The sequence below is a fragment of the Aspergillus heteromorphus genome (assembly GCF_003184545.1).
Source record: "Aspergillus heteromorphus CBS 117.55 chromosome Unknown BO70scaffold_28, whole genome shotgun sequence".
Lineage (NCBI taxonomy): Eukaryota > Fungi > Ascomycota > Eurotiomycetes > Eurotiales > Aspergillaceae > Aspergillus > Aspergillus heteromorphus.
The window spans coordinates 39733-63948 of NW_020290433.1; the positions used below are offsets into that span (position 1 = coordinate 39733).

At 56.7% G+C, this 24216-nt stretch overlaps 8 protein-coding genes across 8 annotated transcripts; 5 read left to right on the forward strand and 3 right to left on the reverse strand.

Annotated features, from left to right (window-relative positions):
* Positions 1-801: 801 nt before the first annotated feature.
* Positions 802-4381, forward strand: BO70DRAFT_321257 (putative C2H2 finger domain protein). The gene is made up of 5 exons (XM_025540510.1): positions 802-1307; positions 1430-2184; positions 2255-2518; positions 2589-3269; positions 3335-4381. Exons 1-5 carry the CDS (start codon positions 1302-1304, stop codon positions 4257-4259), a joined length of 2631 nt encoding a protein of 876 aa, XP_025396154.1. The 5' UTR covers positions 802-1301; the 3' UTR covers positions 4260-4381.
* A 268-nt stretch (positions 4382-4649) lies between these two features.
* BO70DRAFT_298631 (uncharacterized protein) lies at positions 4650-4923 on the reverse strand (the record flags this gene model as incomplete). The annotated part of the gene is made up of 2 exons (XM_025539611.1): positions 4650-4708; positions 4797-4923. 2 exons carry the CDS (start codon positions 4921-4923, stop codon positions 4650-4652), a joined length of 186 nt encoding a protein of 61 aa, XP_025396155.1.
* Positions 4924-6647: 1724 nt separating this feature from the next.
* BO70DRAFT_342948 (chromatin segregase YTA7) lies at positions 6648-11738 on the forward strand (the record flags this gene model as incomplete). Its single annotated transcript, XM_025541397.1, has 2 exons — positions 6648-8748; positions 8821-11738. 2 exons carry the CDS (start codon positions 6648-6650, stop codon positions 11736-11738), a joined length of 5019 nt encoding a protein of 1672 aa, XP_025396156.1.
* A 520-nt stretch (positions 11739-12258) lies between these two features.
* BO70DRAFT_365185 (Sec63 complex subunit SEC66) lies at positions 12259-13609 on the forward strand. The gene is made up of 3 exons (XM_025544000.1): positions 12259-12585; positions 12689-13008; positions 13147-13609. The coding sequence occupies exons 1-3, from the start codon at positions 12486-12488 to the stop codon at positions 13516-13518; spliced, it is 792 nt and encodes a 263-aa protein (XP_025396157.1). The 5' UTR covers positions 12259-12485; the 3' UTR covers positions 13519-13609.
* A 293-nt stretch (positions 13610-13902) lies between these two features.
* Positions 13903-16812, reverse strand: BO70DRAFT_365186 (pentatricopeptide repeat protein). Its single transcript, XM_025544001.1, has one exon. It carries the CDS (start codon positions 16733-16735, stop codon positions 14174-14176), a length of 2562 nt encoding a protein of 853 aa, XP_025396158.1. The 5' UTR covers positions 16736-16812; the 3' UTR covers positions 13903-14173.
* A 214-nt stretch (positions 16813-17026) lies between these two features.
* BO70DRAFT_414589 (putative origin recognition complex subunit 3) lies at positions 17027-19781 on the forward strand (the record flags this gene model as incomplete). Its single annotated transcript, XM_025547352.1, has 8 exons — positions 17027-17089; positions 17146-17355; positions 17413-17486; positions 17544-17778; positions 17838-17977; positions 18026-18299; positions 18357-18478; positions 18527-19781. The coding sequence occupies 8 exons, from the start codon at positions 17027-17029 to the stop codon at positions 19503-19505; spliced, it is 2097 nt and encodes a 698-aa protein (XP_025396159.1). The 3' UTR covers positions 19506-19781.
* On the reverse strand, positions 19651-20874 carry BO70DRAFT_298568 (uncharacterized protein; the record flags this gene model as incomplete). The annotated part of the gene is made up of 5 exons (XM_025539609.1): positions 19651-20273; positions 20341-20477; positions 20545-20605; positions 20660-20779; positions 20832-20874. The coding sequence occupies 5 exons, from the start codon at positions 20872-20874 to the stop codon at positions 19651-19653; spliced, it is 984 nt and encodes a 327-aa protein (XP_025396160.1).
* A 211-nt stretch (positions 20875-21085) lies between these two features.
* Positions 21086-24110, forward strand: BO70DRAFT_389631 (snoRNA-binding rRNA-processing protein NOP14). Its single transcript, XM_025546094.1, has 2 exons — positions 21086-21380; positions 21449-24110. Exons 1-2 carry the CDS (start codon positions 21093-21095, stop codon positions 23933-23935), a joined length of 2775 nt encoding a protein of 924 aa, XP_025396161.1. The 5' UTR covers positions 21086-21092; the 3' UTR covers positions 23936-24110.
* The last annotated feature ends 106 nt before the right edge of the window (positions 24111-24216 follow it).

Genomic DNA, 24216 nt, shown 5'->3' on the forward strand with positions numbered 1-24216 from the left:
GATAGAGAGAGAGAGAGAGAGAGAGAGAGAGCGAGAGAGAGGATATTTTTGGGTGGAAAAAGGGACAGAAAGCATTGAGCTGGACGATCGACGACGAGAGCCGAACGAAAGATGAAGCTGCATAATAGATCGTATATTATTGCTGCTGTGTGATGCATAATCATCATTCTCCTTACCTCGACACGGTACGTACGTCGCACGTCGCACGTCGTACGTCGTACGTCGTAAGTACTACAGGCACAGCCACAGCCACCGACCGCGTGATGGATGGATGGATGGATGCATGCATGGATGCAAAAGCAGAACGGGGACGAGGTGGAAGAAATTATGTCTGATAATTTGGTCCATCTCGACAAAAGTACCGGACAGGGCCTCTCTGGCGCTACCGGGGGAACAATTCCCCCTGATGCTTAATTGATTACGAGGGATTGCTGGGATGATGGTGAATGATGGCTGGCTGGCTGGCTGGCTGGCTGCATGGGGGATTGACGTGGGACATGCCAAAGCCATCCCTCGATTAGCTCGTCCTGTCATCCCATCCCCAACTCGGTCATTCGACACGTTATCGCGTGGGGTTGGTCTCGGTCGACCAGCTGCGAATATCGGGCGATCATCTCGTTGCTTTTTTGTTGTTTTTGGTTTTTTTGTTTTTTTTTTTCTTTCCCTCTTCTGCTGTTGTTGCTACTGCTCCCCCCCCTCCCCGGCTCATGTCGCAAGCAGGTCAGCATTATTGTCTCTCGTTGTTTCGGTTATTGTTGCCCTCACGCATCGTGTTTCCTCCTCCTCCTCCTCCTCCTCCTCCTCCTCTCCCCCTCATTCTTCAGCCTTCTTCTCTTTTGTCTTGCGTTCTTTCTTTGGCATCCCTCTTCTTCTCTTCTCTTCTCTTCTCTTTTTCTTTTTCTTTTTCCCTCTCCCTTCTTTTCTTTTCTCTTCAGCCCGGGGTCTTTTGTCCCTTTCGTGTCGACCGGCTTCTTCTGCTCGTCGATGCTTGCTGATTTGGTCCGAATCTATTGCTTCAGGTGACACGCGGACGATCGCCCGGCTCTCTCCCCTTCATTTCCCTCGCCGCGGCGAGCCTGGTGAGGGTCAGAAAAGGAAGCCGATCACGATCATCGCCCAAGCGTTGCGGTCCGTCTGCATATAATCCGATCGGCTGTCGCGTACTATATGATGACCCTCCGCCGGGCGTCGATCGACGATTTCTATCCCACCGGACGCTGTCTCCCCCCACCGCAATAACACCGTCGGCCGGCGAATGACCCGATTCCTCTCAACCCTTCTTACCTTCTACTGTGGCTGAGATGAGTGTATGTCGCCATGTTTCTTCCCGTTCGGTCCCGCAATGGAAGATGGGATATCTATCTATCTATCTATCTATGGAGTGGTGCATGATACACGGGAAGAGACGAACTGACTTCAAGGCACTTAGGCATCCGACTCCAACAAGCCCTGGAGTGACTCCAGTGATATCCTACAAGGCATCATGGGCGCCCGGGCACCACCACCACTGTCATCGCAGGCCGAGCTTTTACCGGACGGTCTGACGCCATCCGACCTGATGCTGGGGGATCCAGCATCCTTCCTGGGCTTCCAGTTCGCGTCTGATCCTGCCATCCCCACTCCCGGTCAAGGATCCATCCTCCATCCTTGGTTACCGTTGCACGCGGACTCCTCCTCCTCCTCCGCCGCCGCAAACCCTCTGAATTTAGACCAGCCCCCATATACCTTCTCACGATTCCGAAACGAAAACGAGGCGTGGAACCCGCTCCACCTGACCGGGCTGTCCATCAATAACACTTCATATAAGATTCCGCAGGTAATTCGGAATAACCCGTTGTACGGACTGGATCGCAGATTTTCAAATGGTCATTACAGCACGCCGTCAGAGACTGGCAGTCAGTATACTAGCCTTCACCCGTCTGATTCAGGATATAGCACCAGGAGCTGCGCCACGCGCTCGGTTGCTGCATCGTATGCCCTCGATTCGACCTGCAGCCCGTACCTAGGGCCTCTCGATCCCGAACAGGATGATAGGGTGTCGACGTTAGACCTCAATCCCGGGCAATACAGTGAGCCCATCGATTCGATGGAACGAATGGAGTCTCCATCCCTGCTGTGCCAGGACGTGATCAAGTGCGATTACCCAGGCTGCCAATGGACGGGGAAGTGCCCCTCCGACAAGAGGTGGGTTCAAGCTCTCTGACGGCCAAGGTCATTCGCTGGTTGGGAAGGGCTGACGAGCTGACTTCTGCAGAAAACATGAAGCGAGGCACAAGAAGCTGTTCAAGTGCGACGAGCCCAACTGTACCCGCAAGGAAGGCTTTGGCACCATCAATGATCTTGCGCGTCACAAGAAGTGTGTGCATAAACAGGAGCCGGAGCGAGGCCCTAAGGTCCTCTACCTGTGCTTTGGACATAACTGTCCGCGTAGGACGAAGAAATGGCCCCGGCTAGATAACTTTCGCCAACACCTCGCTCGCATGCACAACGATGAGGATGCTGATGAGTTGCTCAAAAGGTAAGTCGTGCCTTCATTCCCCTCGCACTACCACCGAAGCTACAGACAGTTGAACGTATCCTCCTTCCAGGTCGCTTGAGTGGTACGAAACCTGTGTGAAGCCGCAAGAGATGAGTCTTATCGACCGTCTCTCGGAGGAGGCACCTACCTTGGACGAGCCGGTTTCCGGACCAGAAGACAGCGATGTTGGTCAGGACGCTTCTCCTTCGCTTCGCACCCAGACAGCGATGCCATCTCCTAGGTTCTCGGCACTCCACACTAGCCAAGGGGTCCATGAAGAGCATGGGGATCAAGGCGGCTTCGACGATACACCTGCCCCATCAGCTGTTGCCGAAGCGCGGCCCATCGAGCTGCCCCCCTTGACAGCTTTTAATCTAGAAACTTCGCAGGGCCGGCTGGATTCCATCCCTGCTCATGTCGGTCACTCCAGGAACGGAAAGATGGACGACATGGTGAACGAAGCGGCGGTCAACATGATCAACGCCATGACAAAGTCCATGAATACCAATCAACGAAGACAGAGTCACCAATCGGATGACGTGGGGATGCTTTTGGATCAGAATGCCGAGCTGTCTGATCGAAAGCGCGAAATGCTTCAGAGGATTTTCTCCGCCGCCTTGGACCAACTGTCAGGGAACCCGGGTCCCAGCCACACCGCCTCTCAGGAAGCTCCTGATGATGAAAGTGACAAAAAAAGCTGGTTTCAATGCGAGTTTTGCACCAAGCGCACGCGTCTGCGGTGCGAGATGAAGTAAGTTAGGCCCCACGCTCGCTTGCCGTTGCAATGGTGCATGTTCCTGACGGGGCGACATGAAGGAAGCACAAAAAGCGCCACGAGCGGCCATACGGTTGCACGTTCCACAAATGCAACAAGACCTTTGGCAGTAAAGCGGACTGGAAGCGACACGAGAACTCCCAGCACTTCCCTCTCCAGAGCTGGCGTTGCACTCTGCCGGATGCCGCGCAGGGGGGTCTATCGTGCGCGCGTCTGTTCTACCGCCAGGATGAATATGTGCAGCACCTAAAGAAGCGCCACGAAATCGACGAGGACGAGGAAGTTCGGACGGCGCTGTGCAAGAATCGCATCGGGCGAAACGGACAGTCGCAGTTCTGGTGCGGGTTCTGTCGGGACATCGTTCCCCTCCAGAGTCAGGGACTTGCCGCGAGAAATGAACGCTTCAATCACATCGACGTCGAGCACTTCAAAAAGGGCGAGCGGATCGGAGATTGGCTACTGCCATCGGGGCACCTCACGAAAGACCGGGACCGAGAAGAACAGGGTATCCGGGCGGAAGGCAATGGATACGAGAGCGAGCCCGCCATGGATGAGAACAGCGACGACGAGTCCGTGAGCAGCGACTATCAGTCCGAGAATGAGCCCCTGCACGAGGACATGATGGCCATTGACGAGGAACCCATGCCGGGCCAACACATGCCTCCGGGTCCTCGGGCTTTGGCTGAACCGTTCAACCTGCGAAAGAGGAAATTCCCCGCCCACCCTTATCCAGGCAGTGAGCAGGAAGGGTCGGGTCTGGAGAAAAGGTCCAGAGTCGATCCGCTGATGTCGAGGACAGGCCACGTTCCTCGGGAATCCTCGGGGCCTTTCTGTAGCAGAGCCGCCCATGACATGCAGCCAGACCACGGCGTGCTACCAGCCCAGAATATGCTGCCTGGCGAGCAAGAAGGCGTTTCCTGCGTAAGTTCCCCTCCCACGAGCGGTGACTGTCGCGCAGCCAGCTGACGTGGACGGTGCAGTGCCAGTGTAGACAGGGCCGAGTCTCCCGGGCCCATAGCGGCCAATGCCCGGGCTGCCGCCACGTCTTCTGCGACCACTGCGTGGAGCGAGGCATCGAGGCCCCGGATGAATATATGGTCGGGGGCCCTCCCTGACGAGTAGACCCCATTGTAAATCTGTCCACCCACCTACTTTCTTAGCGACTTGGATATATAGTGAACGAAGCCATGCATGCACGCATCAGACTAGAACAAGACTAGAGACTAGATTTCCACCAGGGCGTCCGGGGTATATATACTATTTCGAAAAAAGAAAATGAAAAGAACAGGACAGAAAAGAACAGAAATGTAACCCATATCAGACAGAGAAGAGCCATGTTAGCCTAGCCGGTCAAGGTTACTTCTGTGCGCCCGCCGTCAACTCCTTCACCTTCTGCTCTAGCGCGGCCACCTCCTCTACGGGACCATTAGATATGTCTGCAGAGGACAAATAAACAAACAAAAATGGGAGAGAGAGAGAGAGAGAGAGAGAGAGAGCGCGTACTATTCTTATCGGCCTTAGACTCGACCATCTCCAACTTCAGCCACGTCCAGTACAGCACCTGGTAGGTGAAGATCGCCCCCAGGAAGACCTTGGCAAACGGGCTGCCGAAGATCTTGTACCGGGCCATCTGCGGGCATTCGATTAGTATGTGGCTGGTCAGTTCGCCCCGTGGAGGAGCTAGAGATCCATTGTTATTGACGTACCCCGTCCTTGTAGGAACTGGATCCAGTGGGGTTGGGGTTGGGGGCATTCCATCTGCTGCGAGTCGTGGTAAGGGCTCTGCGGGGGAAGAGAGACGCGGGGATGGCGGTGGAAGGGGAACGGGGGGTGATAGATCGTGAGAAGAGCATGTTGGTGGATTTGTTCACAAGACTGGATAGTAGTACTATGGAACGGGAGGAATTGAGGTCAATTGGAAGGTGAACAACAATATATAATGATCGCTGGCTATAGGAGGATGCGCTCCGAACGGGCGGAGAAAAGCGCGGCGGCAACACGCTGACTCAGCCATCACGTGAGGCATATCAAGCGGGCGGCACGGGGTCGAATCAGAAGGGGGGGGGTTAGCGGGTTAGGCGAAGGGCGAACAGGCGGGGGGGAGGGGATTCGAGTTAAAAGGCGATAAGCTTCGAGGACCTGGGGAAAGCTCGTCCGTCGTGCCTGATCGCTGCCACTCATTCTCTCCTCTGCAATCTTCCCCCCGACTGAGAATCGACCCGACCTGGCTCCCCTCCCTGCGGATCGCGAACGGCGTCGGAAATACTACCCTTGCTACGAACCGGATTCCGCAGCACTACGAGGGATGGCGACATTGCCGGCGTCTACGTGTACGGGGATGGTGGGATGTTTGGCCGTGGGTTGGCGGCCGCTGAGCGAAAAGGAGGGAGGAGTGAGTGGTTCGGCGCTGCCGCTGCGACAACCGATGGAGCGGAGCTTTGCTTTGGGTTTTGCTGGCCTCGAAGCCGGATCGAGGCACGTGCCCCGCCGCCGGTGAGCGGCCCCGTGGTGGCGCTAGGCCCGATCGGGACTGGCCAGCGTCGCCTGTGGCTGGAGTGCGCTGTGGCTGGAGCGGGAAGCGCGCGCGCGTGAGACGCTGCCACAGCTGCTGCTTACTACGGATGCTGCCTGTGTGCCTGTGCGGTTCCCGTTCCATTGCGAAGCATCTTCGGTGTTACTCTCTACTCCCTCCCTGCCCATCAACCCAACTCAATTCCCCTCCTCCCCTCGACCTGTCGTTCCTTATCTCTCCATCTCCCCTCCCCCTTGCCCTTCGCTCCTGCTGCTGCATGTGACGACGCGTCTCTGCCGCTGCGCCAATCCGCCGTGAGCCTCGCTCCCAGTCCGCCTCTTCCCTTCCCTCGCCCGGACAACTCTGCGCATTGCGCTTCGCCCTCCTCCTCTCTCCACCACTCCGTCCACACGTCCTATATATATACGACTTCGTGGGTGACAGGGATCACACCGGGGCTGTTCGTCCGCAACCCGCCCCTTCCATCATCGATGTTGGATCTCGACTAAGAAACCCGAGTCAATTGTTTGTTTTCATGAGAGTAGCCTCTGGGTCGCTCGTCGAGTGCGAGGCATTTGTCTGGGTTTCTGTCCACCGGGACCAAGCCATCTGAGCCGCCCTGTCAATCATTCACTTTGTTTTCAGTGAGTGCCCGCTTTTCCTTCTTTGTCCATCGTCTCTGTTGCCTGGTCGTGACATCAAGCGCTGTCACTTTCTCGGTCACTTTCACCTACAACCTCTCTCCCTTCCCCTCTTCCCCTCCTATCCTCCCCTCCCCCCCGTTCCATACCCTCACTTCCAACCTTCCCTCCCTCTCAGTACCTGTCCCAACCCTTGCTGACATGGCGATCTCCAAGAGACCCCCTGTCTGGCGCGGAATCATGCCTCGTGCAAAGCGCTCCATCGAGGAGATGGCCAACAAGTCCGACTCGGATGACGATGACTACAGTGACCATCCCGTGCGCTCCTCCCGCCGCTCGGCTTCCCGATCCAAGTCGAAAAAGAAGGCCAAGCCCGTCAAGAAGAGGGCCCGTCGCGATTCCGACGATGACATCGTGTCCGACGAGGACATCTTCGACGAGGCTGACGAGCTATCCTTTGAGGAGTCTGAGGAGGAAGATGACATTAACGCGGCACGCAATGCCCGTGGACTTGTTGCCCGAAGGGCCGCCACCAACCGACCGATCTACAACGAAGGCGAATCCAGCAGCATCGAGGACCGTTCCGAAGACGATGATATCGACCGGTCCCCACCGAAAAAGCGCAAAAGTACCGTGGTGACGCTGAAGCTGGGCAGCGCCCTGAAGCGGCAGGCTCCGTCGGATAATTTCCAGGGTACTCGACGGGTCACTCGGCGCACGCGGGACCCGTCGGAAGATTTCCATGCCCTGACCACGTCCGGCCGCCATATGGAGACCGTCGAACGAGGCACCCAGAGCCCGGAGATGGAATCCAAACGTCGTCGGGGCTCTCGTGGCATGAAGCGTGCCCCCGTGCTGGATGAGGAGGAGGAGCCAGACTCGACTCAACCGAAGCAGGAGGAGGACGAGATCGATGAAACAACCATGGAGGTCAAAGGCTCGCAGCTGGAGATTATGGAAAGCGACGTGCAGGGCAGCTTCGAAGAAGGGGTCCCGCCTGCCGTCGGCCAGGCCCAGGATGCATCCGGCGCGGATGATGAAGGCTTTGTCCCGGAGTCTGAAAACGGTGATGCAAAGGGGGCTGGCGAGGATGAGGATGATGATGACGAGGATGAAGGCCCGATAACCCGGAGGAGAAGTAGACCGAACCGCAGCCAGGAGGTCGAGCAGCCGGAAGAAGAGGCGTCTGCAGAGCTGCGTCGCTCTAGCCGCAAGAAACCGAACAGCTCCCAACGCAAGCGCCAAGGCGACGAGGAGAGCGATTTCGAGCCCGAGGAGGAAGAATCAAACGATGATGACGAGATGTCACGGTCTGGAAAGTCACAAGCGTCCCCACAGAAAGGGAGTCAGCCTCGAGACGATGATGAAGAGAGCGCCGTCGGCCGTCGTCCGGGTCTACGCAAGAGGGTATCCCGATCCCGGGGACAGTCCGAGGCCGGGGGCGACATCGCCGATGAGCTTGCGGAAGAGTTGGAAGATCTCCGCGGCGGCCGTCCCCGTCGGCGAGTCCAGCCGGAGATTGTCTACGAGAAACCTCGGCGCAGCAGGAAGGATGTCGACTACCGTATCATCCGCCCTGATCTGATCCTGCCCATCGAGGAGGCCGAGAATGAAGTCAACGAATCCCCCTCCCGCCGTGGCCGCGGAGGTGGCGGTAGCAGCTGGCAACGCACCCTGTTCCCAACCTATGGGCCTTTTGGAGGCGGCGGGCCGTCTGCGATCTTGGGTCCCCCGGGAGCTCCTGCTGCGACTGGCGGCGTGGACAGTGATAGCAGTGACGATGAAGGCATGCACCGTCCCAAGGGACTGTCATCTGGGCCCGGGCAGCATGGCGCCGGCATCCTAGGCACCCAGACCCACGGGGCTGATGCTGCCCAGGGTCTTTCCGGAACACCTGCAAATCTCGGAAAGATGAAGGACAAGCAGACGCTCGCTGACGCAGACCCACTGGGGGTGGACGTGAGTGTCAATTTCGACAGTGTTGGTGGTTTGCAAGGACACATTGACCAGCTGAAGGAGATGGTTTCCCTGCCGCTGCTGTACCCGGAGATCTTTCAACGATTCCACATCACACCTCCCCGGGGTGTTCTCTTTCATGGCCCCCCTGGAACTGGCAAAACGCTGTTGGCCAGGGCCCTGGCGAACAGCGTCAGCTCCAATGGCCGCAAGGTCACTTTCTATATGAGAAAGGGAGCGGATGCGCTGAGTAAATGGGTGGGCGAGGCTGAGCGACAACTTCGGCTCCTTTTCGACGAGGCCCGCAAGACGCAGCCTAGCATTATCTTCTTCGACGAAATCGACGGTAAGCAATCATGCCTTGATACAGGTTCCATTGGTATAAGCGTCTCGTGGCTGACTTTTTTTGTCTTTGCAGGATTGGCACCCGTGAGGTCAAGCAAGCAAGAACAAATTCATGCATCCATCGTGTCGACACTGTTGGCCTTGATGGATGGCATGGATGGCCGTGGACAAGTGATTGTCATCGGTGCCACGAATCGCCCCGACTCCATCGACCCTGCTCTACGTCGTCCTGGTCGATTTGATCGCGAGTTCTATTTCCCTCTGCCCAACACCGAAGGCCGTCGTGCTATTCTGGACATCCACACCAAGGGCTGGGAGCCGCCGCTTGGTGGTCACATCAAGGACGAACTTGCGGGAATTACCAAGGGCTACGGAGGAGCGGATCTCCGCGCTCTCTGCACGGAAGCCGCCCTCAATGCAGTGCAGAGGAGATACCCCCAGATCTACAAATCCGATCAGAAGCTCCTCATCGATCCAAAGACAATCGACGTCACCCCTAAGGACTTCATGCTGGCGATCAAGAAAATGGTCCCGTCATCAGAGCGCTCGACCTCGTCGGGTGCCTCACCACTACCAGGCTCGGTTGAGCCCTTGCTGCGCGCGCCTTTCGGAGAGATTCAAAGCCTCTTGTCTCTGGTCCTCCCCCAGAGAAAGAGACTCACGGCTCTGGAGGAGGCGCAGTTTGAGGAACCGGAGGAATCAGGCAGTTTCCAGCGCGAACAGATGCAGCAAGAATTCGACAGGTCGCGAATCTTCAGGCCGAGAATGCTGATCCGTGGGTCTCTCGGCATGGGCCAGCAGTATCTGGCGGGCGCCCTGTTGAACCATTTCGAGGGACTCCATGTCCAAGCCTTTGACCTGCCCACCCTTCTCAGCGATTCCACCCGGTCCCCCGAAGCGGCCGTAATACAGCTCTTCGCCGAGGTCAAGAGACATAAGCCGAGCGTGATATACATTCCCAACATCGAGGCGTGGTCGGAAACGGTCGGACACGCTGTGATATCTACGTTCCTCGGCCTACTTCGGTCGGTTCCTCCTACCGATCCTGTGCTACTGCTGGGCGTTCAAGAGACAGGTGGCGAGGACGTGGATACGGGCGTGATGCGGAATCTCTTTGGCTTCTCGAAGAAGAATTTCTACGACCTGAAAGCACCGGCCAACGACGCACGCTACGAGTATTTCACCAAGGTGGTCGACTACGTCAAGACATCCCCCGCCCACTTCCCTGACCCCGAAAACCGCAAGAGGAGGGAGCTGGAAACACTGGCGATTGCGCCCCCACCGTCCCCGAAGGCCGCCACGCCGCTGTCCAAAGAGCAGCTCAAGGCCCAGAAAAGGAAGGACCATCAGACCCTCAATCTCCTGAAGATCCGCATCCAGCCCATCATGGATCAGATCAAGAAGTACAAGAGGTTCCGCACCGGGGTGATCGACGAGTCGCAGATCCGGTACCTCTGGGAGGAGGAGGATCCGAACGTCGTCACGAGCGATCTGCCGATCGAGCAGCGGACTACCTTCCGGCCGTTTGAAAAGGCCTACGACAAGCACGGTGCGCCGGGGCTCCGCGAGACGGTGTCGGGCAAGTTCTTCTACAACATGGAGATCGTGACGATCGAGAAGCGTCTCTCCAACGGTTACTACAAGCGCCCCAAGGACTTCCTGGCAGATATCAAGCGGCTGGCCAAGGATGCCCGGCAACTGGGCGAGCAAGAGCGGCTGCTGAGAGCCAATGAACTCCTGTCCAATGTGGAGGTGGATGTTGCTACCATCGAGCAAGCAGAGCCGGCTCTTGTGACGGAGTGCGAAGGCGTCTATCTTCGCGAGTTGGAACGGGAAAAGATTGCCATCGAGAAGGCCAGGCAGGCAGCGGAAGAAGAGGAGAGGCTCTTCGCTGGTCGCATGCTGGACCGGGTCCCGCATGGGAACACCGAATCGGGGCCCTCGAGCGGTCCAGTGGTCCTGGGCGAAGAATTCCCCGGCAGCGCACAGAAGGAGACAGGCCGACCCAGGACCCCGATGCGCCCTTCGGCCGTCAGCTTCATCACCAACGGCTACCATACCGGCGGAGGCTCGGATCTGAACGATCTCAGTACGCATGCGCTCACCAGCAATGGCTCTCACGACTATCGGGTCGACGGCGACGGCGACGGCGATACCTTGATGACCAACTCGGACCAGTCCGGCGACAGGGAAACGCAGACGAGCTCCTTCGGGCCGTCGGCGCAGCCAAAGCCTCCGTATTCGCACACGGCGCCATCCCAGCAGGTGCGCCGGGAGTCGGGCATCTCGAATTTCTCGCAGAAAGGGCCCGTTACCCCCATGGCACCGGGGTCTCAGCCCCATGATTACACCAACGAGGCATCCACCACGCAGACGACGTCCGACAAGAAGTCCTCTGAGCAGTTGTCTGCCCCGCACCAGTACACGCAGAGCCCCGTCGCGGCGCACGGGATGCGACAGGACTTCCCGGACCTCACGCAGTATCCGGACCGGGTGTCGCAGGAGGAGCATCTGCCCGACACGCAGCAAGGGGACAGCAGCCAGCCGTCGCCTCGTCCGACGGGCGGGCTCGCCGACCTGGACAACGGCGCCATCAACACCGGCGGCTCCCAACCGCGGCAACAGCCCCCTGTGCCCCTGTTTGACCACGCCAACAAGCCGACGTCGCATGGCCCGGCCACTCTGCAGTCCCTGCTGAACAACGAGGACCTGTCGCCCAAACTGGTTCTGGACCACGAATACGTGGAGAAGCTGCACGACCAGCTGACGCAGCGGACGAGTGGCTGCAGCGTGGAGCAACTGGAGCAGATCAACACCAACCTGATGGACTACCTCTGGCGGACGCGGGGCGAATGGAATCGGAGCAAGGTGGCGGCGGGGATCCAGGAGACGTTCAATGAGGTTCTGGAGGACATGCAGGCGATGCAGGAGATTGGGCCGATCAGCCAGAAGACGAAGGAGCAGCTGGGGGCATCGCTGTATCCCCTGTAGACTTGTTGGGGGGGGGGGGGGATATGGTCTCGTTGGCGTGATTTGTGATTTTGTGCCAGGTTTGGTTCCAGGGATACCTTGATTTGCAGCGACAATGGATTTGTGTAATGAGACCGATGGTGGATGCTCTTCTCTCTCTTTTTCCTTTCTTTTTCTATTGTATTTCATTTTGCATTTTGCATTCTATACCTACCTACCTACCTACCTACCTACCTACCTTGTGGTTCTTTCTTCGTCTTTTGACAGGGATGTGTGGATTGTGGATATACATGGGAGGAAGCCTTCGTCTGATGGGTCTTTTTTTTTTATTTTTTTATTTTCTATTTTTTTTCATTATTTCCTTCCGATTCTGCATTGTTTTGGATGTTTGTTTGTAGATAAGCAACAACGACTACTACTACTACTACTACTACTACTACTACTACTTAGAGCGCTCTCTCATGTGACGCGGCCAAGACACCAGCCTGGCCTTTCCGCTTTCCTTTCCTTTCCCTTCCCTTCATCAACAACAATAACCACCACCACCACCACCACCACCACCACTCCCATTTCCATTTCCACTCTGCATTGATTGCAGTCTGCCATTGACCCAGCGACTTCCTTCCACCAGCGCATGCGCATTCTCCTGGTCCTACTATGCCCCGTATCTGAGCCGGACTCTCCTCGCCAACTCCACCTCCACCTCCACCCACCCGCCCAATCCCTTCCGCGACACCTAACAACATCACCACCACCAACACCGCTAAAATGGTAAACTGGATCACTCTCGCGGTCCCATTCGCCTACCTGGGCGTCCTCCTCGGCTCCCTCGCCACCTTCTCCTCTCTATACCGCAAGCGCAAAGCCAGTTCGTCCCTCTCTCCTCTCAACCCCAACTCGAATCCACCACTCACCCCCCCCAATGAACACAATAAAACAACCACCAACTAACCCCCCTCCCCGTGAAACAGTGAAATCCTTCACCCTTGAACCCTGGTTCCCCCCGCACGCCCCCCGCGACATCTACTTCTCCCTCATGCACCTCGACCCGACCACCGCCTCGCCCTCCGGCGGCAAGGACAAGAAGGCCCCCGCTGTCCCGGACTCCGTTCTCAAAGCCGCCCTCCTGCGTCGCGCCATCGAAGACATCAAGCGCGTCATGGCCCTGCGCGTCCAGAAACCCGCTCTTGCCATGCTGCTTCAGCGTGGCTCTGTCGGTGATGACCTCTGGCAGCGCTTCCTCAGGGCCGAGAAGGAAATGGAGGATGAGGTTAAGGATGTTGTTGCTGAGGTGGGTTTTTCTCTTTTCGTCACTCTTTTCTACGAAGAAAGAAAGGAATCGAGGGAGGAAGCGATTGGCGCGGAGGGCTTTTTCTGAGGTTGAATGTGGATGCGAATGGAAATGCTAACCCACCATGCTCTCATCTAGGCCAACGCCTATGCCCCCGGATGGGGCCAAACGATCTTCCAATCCGCCAACGAGATGCTCAACAACGCCATCCTTCGGGAGAGAGTGGAGAAGCAGCAAGCCAAGCTTCAAGAGGAGAAGCAGTCGTGGGAGAAGAAGAAGGATGGCTACCTCAAGGAGCTGGATGCCGAGGCCGCCCCTGCCGCTAAGAAACCCGAGGACTCTGCTGCCCCTGCCGCCGCCGCCGCCGCCGCCCCCGTCACGCCTACCAGTGAGTCGGCTTCCACGCCGGCTACCAAGACTCCCGAGTCGTCGGGGGCGCCGCCGTCGGTTGCCGGCAGTGAGGAGGATGATGCCGTGTTGGTGGAGGCCGAGAAGGGTGCGAAGAAATAGATGTGTCTAGGTTGGTTTTGCATGGGTGTGGGTGTATTTCATTTATCATAAATTATACCTCTTTCTTGTTCTTTTTTTTTTTTTTTTTTTTGAAATCATACCATTTTTCTCTCTCAAGCATTTCCCTTTTCTACTCTCCTTGTTTGGGGATGGATGAATTGCATGTTATTGATTGCTTAGAATGGGCTGCTGGTTTGGGTTACTTACTGCTGGGTGTACGCGGCGTACGGTCCTGTGTTTGTGTTTGTGGGATTTCTCTTGTATCTATGGGGTTTCCTACAGATGATGGATGCATAACCATCTGTCATGTGTGTTTTGAGACGGTGAAGAAATATTAGATCTGGCAAGTACAGTGACAGAAGGGGTATGGTATGTACTGCTCTTCAATAGCTAATTAACATGCAAACCAGAGAGGACCGAATCTATTATCATACAGGCATAGTATACCGAAAGGTAACCCTTTTTATATACAAGTAAAAGTGAAGAACACTGCCACCAACCGCAACGCCGGCCATGCTGGGGAAGTTGAACCAACCAACCAACCCTACCCTGCTTCTATTGCAAATGCTCCCTCTTCCATTCCCCTCCCCAGGGGGAGGGAGATCAGGGCTTGAAGGAATGAACACAGATCCAGATATCCGCGCGTACAGGAGGGTCACTGAAGTAGACCATCGTCGTCCTCGACGGACGACCCCAGATTGAGTCCGGTTGCGCCCAGCTCGTCAGCAACCGCCGCGATCTGCATCTCCACGCGACTCGCATCGCCCAGTTTCCGGCCCATCACGACCCGCAGCAGCTCCGCGAGGATCTCCAGCTGGTACCGCTGCCGCTCCTCGAGTTCGAGGTCGTCAATCTCCTGGCCGCGGGCCTGGAGGGCGGCGGCCTTGCGTTCGCTGAGGATCTCCACGAGGCGGTTGACGTGGCCGATGTTCTCTTTGCTCCGGGGCGTGGAGGCGAGACGGCGAAGGCGGTGCTTCGGCGTGCCTGCTGGGACGCCCGCCATCCGCGCCACCTGCACCACGATCAGGCGGGCGGTCGTGTCGTCCGGGTAGAATCCGAATGTAGCCTGGATCATGTGAAGAGCTACCAAAGTGCCGGGGAGATCCTTGGATAGACAGAAGCACCGGATAATTTGGTCGTATAGCTCCTTGGAAAATTCCTCCCGCGCGGCGGTCTGCCCCCGGACCGGGAGGTGAGTGTACCAGCGCATCATATTGGCGAAGAGCTCGCGGGCCGTCGGGAAGCCTGCGACGAATGCGGTCCGTCCACGGTCGTACTGGAGCTTGCCGCAGTCCCAGAGGCAGGCGTAGGTTTCTAGGTCCGGCTGGGTGGAGGCGGACATGCTCAGAAACTTGCTCCATAGCGAAGCGATATCTTGCTTCCGGAGCTCTGCGTATAGCAGGTGGTTCATGAAATAGGAGTTGGGATGGATGCGCGCATCGCTTAGACATTTGACGAGGTATTGGGTCTTGTTGTCGTCGCCCCTCCGGCTGTAGTGAAGCAGGAGGATCGAGAAAGTCTCGATACTTGCGGGTGGCGTCGACCTTTGCATAAACTGGGGGATACGCGAGGGTTCCTCGTCCGGGTTGATGTCTTGTGGAGGGGACTTCTCTGGCGGGTTGGTGCGTGCCCGAACCCAGTCGATCCGCTGCTGGACCATGGCCCATCCCAGGTTTTCCGCCTTCTGACGCCCAGCCGTGCTGCCCTCACGCAGCCAGGCAGCGATGACGCCGTTGATGTGTTTGGGGTCCGGCTTCACCCCGCGCTCGTACATCAGCTCAATGACCATCGCAGCCGAATCGACCTCTCCCATTCCGATCAGCTTCTTCATCCAGCTGGCGTAGAAGAACTTATTCTGGAACTTCCGAGGCAGGACGGTGAGCGTCGAGAGGGAGACCTTGTTCAAATCCTGTTCCGACACGCTGGATGCCTGGAGGTTGCCGACCAGGCCGAGTGCCGCCTGGTAGAGTGAGGTTGAGTCGTGTGCTGGGTCTCGACCGGTCACCATCATATCCTTGAACACGGCGATGGCGAGGCCGAGCCGGCCTGCTTTGAGAAAGCCGATGCTGACTTGGTCGTATTCCTCCATGGTCATACTCTGCCCCAGGAACGCTTTGAGCTGCAGATACAGCGCCCACGCCTTGACCTCCACTTCCTTCCCAGGCTGCCTACCCCAGGCCGTCATGACCGGGATCAGGATATGAGGTTGACGCGATTTATCATTTGCCAGGAATGCCAGAGCAATGTCCTGGGCTCGTTGAGGGTCATCCTCCGCGGCAAAGAGCCGTACTCCTAATTTCCAATACGCCTCCAGATCTTCTTTGCTTTGGCAGAGACCCGACTGGTGAGCTTCCCACTGATCCAACGCCGCCTTCGTATTCCCCGTTTCATGTAGTATCTCGATGTAAGAAAGAAGACGAGGAGTCGGAAGGGAAAGACCGGCCGATATTACGTCTTGGGCGAGGATTTGTATGTGTGGGGTCTCCTGGGGTTTCGGGGGGCCTCTCGCAGTTTGGGATTCCCACAATAGGCCCAACGTTTCCTCCGGCATTGATTCGAGAAACCCGGGGACAACCCGTTGACATCGACGATACCACTTCCATAGTTCTTGGTCCCAGCGCCTCTTGGTGTCACCGTTCACCATTCGCCGGAGGCAGTGGTTGAACTTGTCGGCATAAGACTGCATCCCCGGATCGTTCGCCACGACGTCATAAGGGCTTCGGACCACTTCTTTGGGCGCATCTTCTTTTTCCCCTTTGGACTGCCACATATCCTCCTCCTCCTTCGCCAGGCCGTCGAATTCCTCCTTTAACATGTCGTCCAGCTCCTTGTCGAAGATTTCACTCAACTTGAGATTGGAGTCATCCTTGCCTTCCTCCTCCGTATACTTCCGAAGCACCTCCATCGCCCGGGCTTTCTCCTCTGCTGGCAAGTCTCGCATGAACTCCCCGTCCGGGCCGTAAGGGTCGCTCAAATCGTCCAGCTCCTTGTCCAGGCGGGATATCTCCCTCCGCACCTCCTCCTGCTCGGCCTCATTTTCGGCATCCGGGTCGACACTCCGCCTTTGTTCGCTGCCGCGGGTATTTTGTTCGAAGAAATTCACCTTGTCATTGGGGCCATAGTGGAGGAAGCGTGGCGCTGCAGCGGAAACCACGCGCGGGCTTCTGCGGGCCACCTGCTGATACCACCGAGCTCCTCGGACAGCCTGGCGGAGCATGAAGTGTGGGCGCTTAGATCATCGGAGGGCGGGGTGTAGGGGGGTCGACAGAGTCGTGAAGTAGGCGATGACTTGAGTGGTCTGGCTGGAAAGTGGAAGTGGAAGTGGAAGTGGAAGTGGAAGTGGAGAAAGCGAAGAAGAACCTCCGCGGCGGAAAACCAATCTGGCCCCCGATCGGGCTTAGCGTCCACGCGGGCTTCATCCCCGTCGTCCTGCTGCCATCCATCTCCATCTCCAACTCCATCTCCCCGTCGCGGTTCCTCCCTGCTGCTGCCCTGCCCATCGATCCCCATGGATCCGGACCTGCTGGACGCAGAGCCGGCCAGCGCCCCCAAGGATGGCTCCAATACCCAGGTACGCCCCCGTCCACCCCCCGTCGTCACCCGCCCCGTCGCTAACGACACACCTAGGGTGTCTATATCTACACGCCGGCAGATCAGAGCAACCCTTCCGGAGAGCGGCCCTCGAAGCGGCGCAAGGTCGTGTCAGAAAATGGACAGAAGGAAAGAAATTGCCACCCCTTTGTTCCGCTCTTGAATGGGGACGAAGACGCAAAGTCCGTCGAGTTGCGATATACAACCTACCAACAACTATGGTCCGGCCAGGAAGCGAAGATCCAGGTCCGTGTGACATCTCCAGCGAAGACACTGCGGAGAAGCCTCTGACACATGCCCTAGGAAATCCTACATGACGTCGATGCCGAGGTCCTCGCCAGTGTTTCGTCCTTTGTCCAATCAACCTCCCCTCAAACGTAAGGACCCCATCCCCAGGTTCGACGTCGTACGGGCATCATTCTGACTCGGCGCAGCTATGATGGCTGCATCCCGGCGGCGTTGGTTACAGTAGGCTCCAACGTCTCGTCCCTTGCGAGACTTCTCGCCAGACTCAACGATCAATTGAGCACGGCCGGGGACGGAGGAGTCATTGTGCTGGAGTCGGGTGATGCGCCTAACCTCAAGACGACCCTTAAAAACATTATCCGATTCGCCATCACGAATACCGAAGGGAATGAGGGCTACCATAATTTCCTTACTGATCGAGAGGTGGTTATGCTCTGTCCAGTTATCAGTGAAAGGACCGCGCTAAGAGGCAATCAATGTAGGGGCCCAGAGTTCTCGGTTACGATCTCGACCTGTTAGGCGACTATGTCAAGCGGAAAGGCGCCAAGAAGCTGGTTCTTGCATTCCGGGACAGCGAAGCTTTTGATCCGGGCATCCTTACGGATCTCCTGTCTCTATTGAGGTGAGACTTACTTACCGATAAACTAGGGCATTTCAGCTAACCTTTCAGCTCGTGGCTTGATCGGATACCGTTCACGCTCCTATTCGGTATCTCAACATCCGTGGAACTCTTCGAAGGGAGACTCCCGCGAGCAAGTGTCGCCTTGCTTCGCGGAAGGTACTTCGAACTTCACGAAGCGAGCAATTGCGTTGATCGCATCTACGGCAAGCTACAAGCCGAGCCAGATGGAAAGTTCTGGCTGGGGCGCAATATCACCGCTGCCCTGTTCGAGAAATCGAACGACTATTTCCAGACTCCCGAAGCCTTCAGTCGAACCGTAAAGGTACCTTTTGATTCCTAATCTGTCCAACGAGTCGGCCGTCGGTTCTGACAGTCACAGTACGCTTACATGTCCCATTTCTTTGCCAATCCGTTGGCAGTGCTCCTGGCGGATGAGTCTGTCCCGGATATCCGGCGGGATAAAGTCTGTGAAGCGATCAGAAACCTTCCGTCTTTCCGGAGGTAAGGAAGCTCCCCAACCTGATCTTCGCTGTACTGAACGAGGCACAGGTATTGCGAGGAATCGATTGATGAAGGCTCTGTCGCGATAGTACGCGATTTACTAGAAGACGACGGAACTCTCTTCCAGCACAGTTTACAGCAACTGACCGCGGGGCAGCAGAAAATGCGCGATATTTTCCAATGTGTGAAACTAATGCATCTGCTTCTGAAGAAACTAAATCTCGTCAAGAAGACGAGCATATCGGATTTGTCAATCCGCGCGCTGTCGGGAGAACTGCCGGACTCTTCCTTGGTGGACGACGTGCTTCTAGCCGTAAAAACGCTAGATTCGACACTGCTCCGGGAAGTCTTTTCCATGCTTCCTACCACATTGGCCGATCGTCCAGAGCTGAGCGAGATCCGAGCCGAGTTCGAAGCATTGGTCCAGGCATACAACGGCTCTGAACCGCTCCGAACCGAACATGATAAGCGAAACTCCGTTGTAGCAACAACCGTTGTTCAACAGCGGGTGAAGCTCAGCAAGGGCAAAGCCAAGTTGCCCCAAGAGCACATTCAGTATACGAAGATTATCGATCGTTTCCACGCGCTGCTCGAGGCATACCTTGGGCAGACTCTGGTGAGCCCCCAGGACCTGGTCCTGCATGAGGTCTTCCTCCTTGACATGAGGAATCCCCTGAAAGAAATCTTCACCCCACGACCACGCTTCGCAGTCGAGCGGGCGTTGTCCAATCCGTTCGACTATCTCATATCTTCGGCGGACAAGTCTGAATCGAAGGTCTCCGCGAATCAGCCCGCCACGGCGATTCTGTATCAACTGTATCTGGAGTCCGGGTCACTCGTGAACGTTTTTGACCTATGGCAGGCGTTCTACGCCGTTTTTGAAAGCGAGCAAGGCCAATCCTGCGACGAGCGGACTGTCATGTCCTTGTTCTACCGAGCCTTGTCGGAACTTAAGGCTCTTGGTATGTTGAAAAGCAGCCGGAAAAAGGCTGACCACGTCGCTAAAAGCGCATGGATGGGGTTGTGATTGGTCTTGTATATTAAGTCTTAGCCATCATGCATAGCGGTCTCCTACTTAAACCAAGGGTATCATAAGAATGTGCAACGAAATAATCGCCACCTCGACTGTAGTCGAAGTAGCCAGACTCACTCCTCGCTCGGCCAGCCGCCCCTCATTCGGAAACAGGCAGTTGTATAATGTCGTCATTTCCCAGAGGGCGACCTCCATCGCTTAACACCATCGCTTCCCGCCTGCGCCTACGGACGGCCTGTTCCTCGATGGTCCTCTCTCGAAGACGTCTCCCGGGAACCCTTCGGGAACCCGCTGTATCTTCGCCGTCCACCATCCACACGTCACTATCATAGTCATCGTGATCATTTTCTTCGAGCATGCTCCCCATCAGGCCAAATTTGCGTAGTTGCTTCGCCCCATCAGGATGTGAGGAGAGCGTGCCGAATATCGCGCTCATCACAGCATCGTCAGACCACCATGTTTTCATCAGGAGGACCACATCTTGTTTTCGCGAAGGCTCGGCAAGCGCACATGGAAACGGGTAATTGACCAGCCAACGGCTGACGATGCCCGCTTCCAGTGCGGCCGGCACATTTTCCTGGAGGATAATGTTGAGTACCCCGAGTGCCTTCTTCTCGCCCAGGGGCCGGCTTTTTGGCAAGATGGGTGACACGGTGGTTGTCGTCTCTTCTGTGTGCTCGTCAAGGAAATTGCATAGACAGTCGATGAGGGCGTTGTAGGTGGAGAGATCTTTCAATCGGACACAGACGGATGTTCGCGAGACTGAGGTTGGTAGTCAGCATCTAGTGAGTCCTCTTCTGCAGGCCAGATAGGATGAGGAAGTGCATACGGGCTCGGTTCGAGACGAGGAAGTACATTGCGCTGAGTGCTTTGCCCCGGCTCTGCTGGTTTTTACCTGCAAGATCTCTCAGAAGCAAATCACGGGTTTCACCCTTGGTAGACCGTTCGGCGATAATGCGTAGAGCACTGTGAGAGAAAGGTATCAGTTTGGAAGCTGCACAATGACTGATAGCAGTTCAAGGCCCGGTCATACGCTGCTCGGAGGTCGTGGCTGGTGCTCTCGGAGAGCTTCAGCAGAGTGTCCAACTTCAGGGCTGTAACGGCATGAGTTCCTGTGATAGTCTCCATCTCCGGTGATGCTCACGCACCATCTTCCGTCCCCTCGCTGATCATTCTGTCCTCCTTCTCGACATGCTTGAGCTCCGTCAACTCGCGCACTCGGCGGAGGTCCGTGGTGATGCCGCGGACGGCGAAGAAAAGCGAGACGCCTGAGAGGATTAGTTCAGGTGGCTCCAACGCCTCGCGAGGATCGTGACCTACCCAAGCACAGCCATAGAAGCCGGTCATTCAGGTGCGAGTCCATGTTTCGCAAACCGCTGGCGAGACGGACTGGGAGAAGTCGCAACGGTCATGACGGTCTTCGTGATGCGTCGCTGGAAAGGCGGGGAGTCACGAGGCAGCCCCGTACTGCCGGCAGAAGGCGGCCGACCCACCGCGGCGGTGAGGCTCAAGCCCGCTTCGGCCAAAAATTTCGGTGGAGATCCAGGATCGCTTTTACGTCGTCGTCGTCCACACGCAGCAATGCCCCCGTCACAGCTCAAACAGCTCAAATCCTCCCTTCGGGATGGTGGGCTGCTGGGTCCCCAGCAGTCCAAGAAGCAGAAGCGCCAGAATGCGAAATCCGGAGCTAGTGCGCAGAGTCGCATCCAGCGCGATTCCGCCCTGCAGGCCATTCGCGATCGGTTCAATCCTTTCGAAATCAAGACCACTTCCCGGGCCAAGTTCGATGTGACGACGCGGGATAAGGCGCCGAAGTTGACGGCGAGCCAAGCGAGACCGGGTGTGACGAAGTCTCTTGGTGAAGAAAGGGTACGCTATATCTTATGTTCTCCGAGACAAGCATGTTATTAATACGGGTGTTTTTTTTTTCTGCACAGAGACGTCAAACCCTTCTGCGGGAGATGGACCGCAAGAACAAAGTCGGTGGTATCCTGGATCGCCGTTTCGGTGAGAATGATCCCACGATGACGCCGGAGGAGAGGGCCGCCGAACGGTTCGCCAGAGAAAGTCAGAAGAAGTTGCGGAAAGAGTCCATGTTCAACCTGGAGGAGGATGAGGATGAGTTCCAGCTTACACACGGAGGTCAGTCCCTATCGCTTGATGGCGCCAACATCGGAGACGATTTCCAGGAGCGTGATATGGACGAAGACGAGGATTCCGACTCCGAACTCTCCCGCAAGAGAAAACGGGCGTTTGCGGACGAGGAGAACGATGGACCGGAAATCCTGGACGAAGATGAGGAAGGGGAAGAGCTGCCTGAACGGAAGAAATCCAAGCACGAGGTCATGAAAGAGGTCATCGCCAAGTCCAAGTTCCACAAACTCGAGCGGCAAAAAGCCAAGGAGGACGACGACGATCTTCGAGAGGAGCTTGACAAAGGTCTCCCAGATCTTTTTGAAATGCTACGGGGCGTGCAGCCTCCACCGAAGCCGGAGACTCCCAAGGATGACCTTGCATCGATGAACCCCGAGCGTGCGGCACTTCTGGCTGGAAATTCTCCAGAGGATCCCGAAAGCCAGTACGACCAGCGCTTGAAGCAGTTGACCTTTGATAAGCGGTCTCAGCCCACGGACCGTACAAAGACTGCAGAGGAGAAGGCCGAGGAAGACGCCCAACGGCTGAAGGCCCTGGAAGCTGAACGACTTCGACGAATGCGCGGCGATGAGCCCAGCGAGGACGAAGATGAGGACGAAGAGGAAGAGAGCGAAGGTGAGGGGGATGGCAGCGCTGAATCGGACGAGGAGTCTTTGCCGGACGATGCTAAGGCCTTTGGATTGCAGCTGCCGGCGGATCAGACTAACACTCGCCCTGAACTTGCGGTCGAAGATGAAGACGACTTCGTCATTGATGACGACCTTGTTGAAACAAGGTCCGACGTCAGTCTATCATTCATCGAAAGCGATTCAGAAATGGAATCCGAAGAGGAATCGGAAGACGAACAAGACCCACAGGAAGATGAGCTCATCAATGGACTTACTCTCCCCGAACACAAGTCCGGCGATATCGCCGGGGCATCCAACGACACCGAGGAGCCCAGCAACGGACTGGCCTACACCTATCCGTGTCCGGGCAGTCACGAAGAGTTCCTCCAGATCATTGAGGCCGTGTCAATTCAAGATCTTCCCACCGTTGTCCAGAGAATTCGTGCCCTGCATCACCCCCGTCTTCACAAGGACAATAAGATGAAGCTTGGCCGTTTCGCGGGAATCCTCGTCGAGCACGTCTCATACATGGCCGATCAACCCGAACACCCTCCATTTGCCGTGGTGGAAAACATCCTTCGTCACATCCACTCCCTGGCAAAGACCCATCCCGACAATGTCTGCCAGGCCTACCGCGCCCGTCTCCGCCAGATCGCCACGGACCGTCCGCTCAACCTCCGTCCCAGCGATCTCATTATCCTAACTGGCGTCGCCACCATCTTCCCGACCTCGGATCACTTCCACGCCATTGCGACTCCGGCGCATCTCTGCCTTGCGCGGTACCTGGGTCAGGGTGCCGTCAGCACGCTGGCCGACCTCACGACGGGCACCTACGCGGCAAGCTTATTCCTCCAGTACCAGACGGTCTCCAAGCGGTACATGCCGGAGTTCATCAACTTCACCCTCAACACCCTCTGCCATCTCAGTCCCAAAGAGCCCAGCGAGAGCCTTGGCTACTTTCCCTCCCGGAGCCCTGCAACATCGCTCCGACTGACCTCCTCCAAGCCCGTCTCCTCTCGAAAGCTCCAGTTCTGGGACATGACCGATCTGTCTTCCACCACCACCACCACCACCACCACCATCACCACCACGCACGAAGAAACCAAGCTCTCCCTGATCACCACCCTTGCCACCCTCCTCGGCACTGCATCGGACCTATGGACGGACAAGTCCGCCTACACGGAGGTCTTCGAGCCCGTGCAGAAAGTCCTCAACCACCTCACCCGCTCCTGCAAGGGCAAGATCTCCCCCGCAGCCCGGCAAATCCTCCAAGCCACCCTAGACAAGATCACCGGACAGCTTCCGCAGGCGCGCGCGGCGCGTCGCCCGCTCCTTCTGCACAACCACCGCCCCCTCGCCATCAAGACCGCCATCCCCAAATTCGAGGAGTCTTTCAACCCCAACAAGCACTACGATCCGGATCGCGAGCGCGCCGAAAGCAACCGCCTCAAGGCCGAGTACAAGCGCGAGCGCAAGGGTGCCATGCGCGAGCTGCGCAAGGACGCCAACTTCATCGCCCGCGAGAAGCTGCGCGAGAAGAAGGAGCGCGATGCCGAGTACGAGAAGAAATACAAGCGGCTTGTCGCGGAGGTGCAGAACGAGGAGGGTCGCGAGGCCAATGCCTACGAACGAGAGAAGAGGATGCGTCAGGGCAAGCGGTAATCCGCCCCCTTCTCTCGCTTGTCTGTCTTCTCTCTTGGCTCGCGCCATACGATCGCTTCTTGGTTACTTTACATGTTCTTTTCTGCGTGCGGGTTCTTGCTGGTCTGTGGGTTTCAAATCATTCTTGTCCTTAAACTTTGTCGTATAACGCTTGATAGATGTATGTATATATCCGGTTGCGTATTCGATCATGGGTTTGATGGAATGGTAACTCAAAAGAATGTTTATTTTGTTCTACTCAATACTTTGTCTGTCTTGTATGTAAATGCAGCCAGCCATGT

Excerpts from the sequence above, each read along its gene's own strand:
- BO70DRAFT_365186 (XM_025544001.1), bottom strand. The coding sequence starts at position 16,735 with ATGCTCCGCCAGGCTGTCCGAGGAGCTCGGTGGTATCAGCAGGTGGCC.
- BO70DRAFT_365185 (XM_025544000.1), top strand. The coding sequence starts at position 12,486 with ATGGTAAACTGGATCACTCTCGCGGTCCCATTCGCCTACCTGGGCGTC. Across the intron at positions 12,586-12,688 it reads ATACCGCAAGCGCAAAGCCA|TGAAATCCTTCACCCTTGAA; the intron begins GTTCGTCCCTCT and ends CCCGTGAAACAG. Across the intron at positions 13,009-13,146 it reads TTAAGGATGTTGTTGCTGAG|GCCAACGCCTATGCCCCCGG; the intron begins GTGGGTTTTTCT and ends GCTCTCATCTAG.
- BO70DRAFT_389631 (XM_025546094.1), top strand. The coding sequence starts at position 21,093 with ATGCCCCCGTCACAGCTCAAACAGCTCAAATCCTCCCTTCGGGATGGT. Across the intron at positions 21,381-21,448 it reads AGTCTCTTGGTGAAGAAAGG|AGACGTCAAACCCTTCTGCG; the intron begins GTACGCTATATC and ends TTTTCTGCACAG.
- BO70DRAFT_321257 (XM_025540510.1), top strand. Across the intron at positions 2,185-2,254 it reads AAGTGCCCCTCCGACAAGAG|AAAACATGAAGCGAGGCACA; the intron begins GTGGGTTCAAGC and ends TGACTTCTGCAG. Across the intron at positions 3,270-3,334 it reads CGTCTGCGGTGCGAGATGAA|GAAGCACAAAAAGCGCCACG; the intron begins GTAAGTTAGGCC and ends GGCGACATGAAG.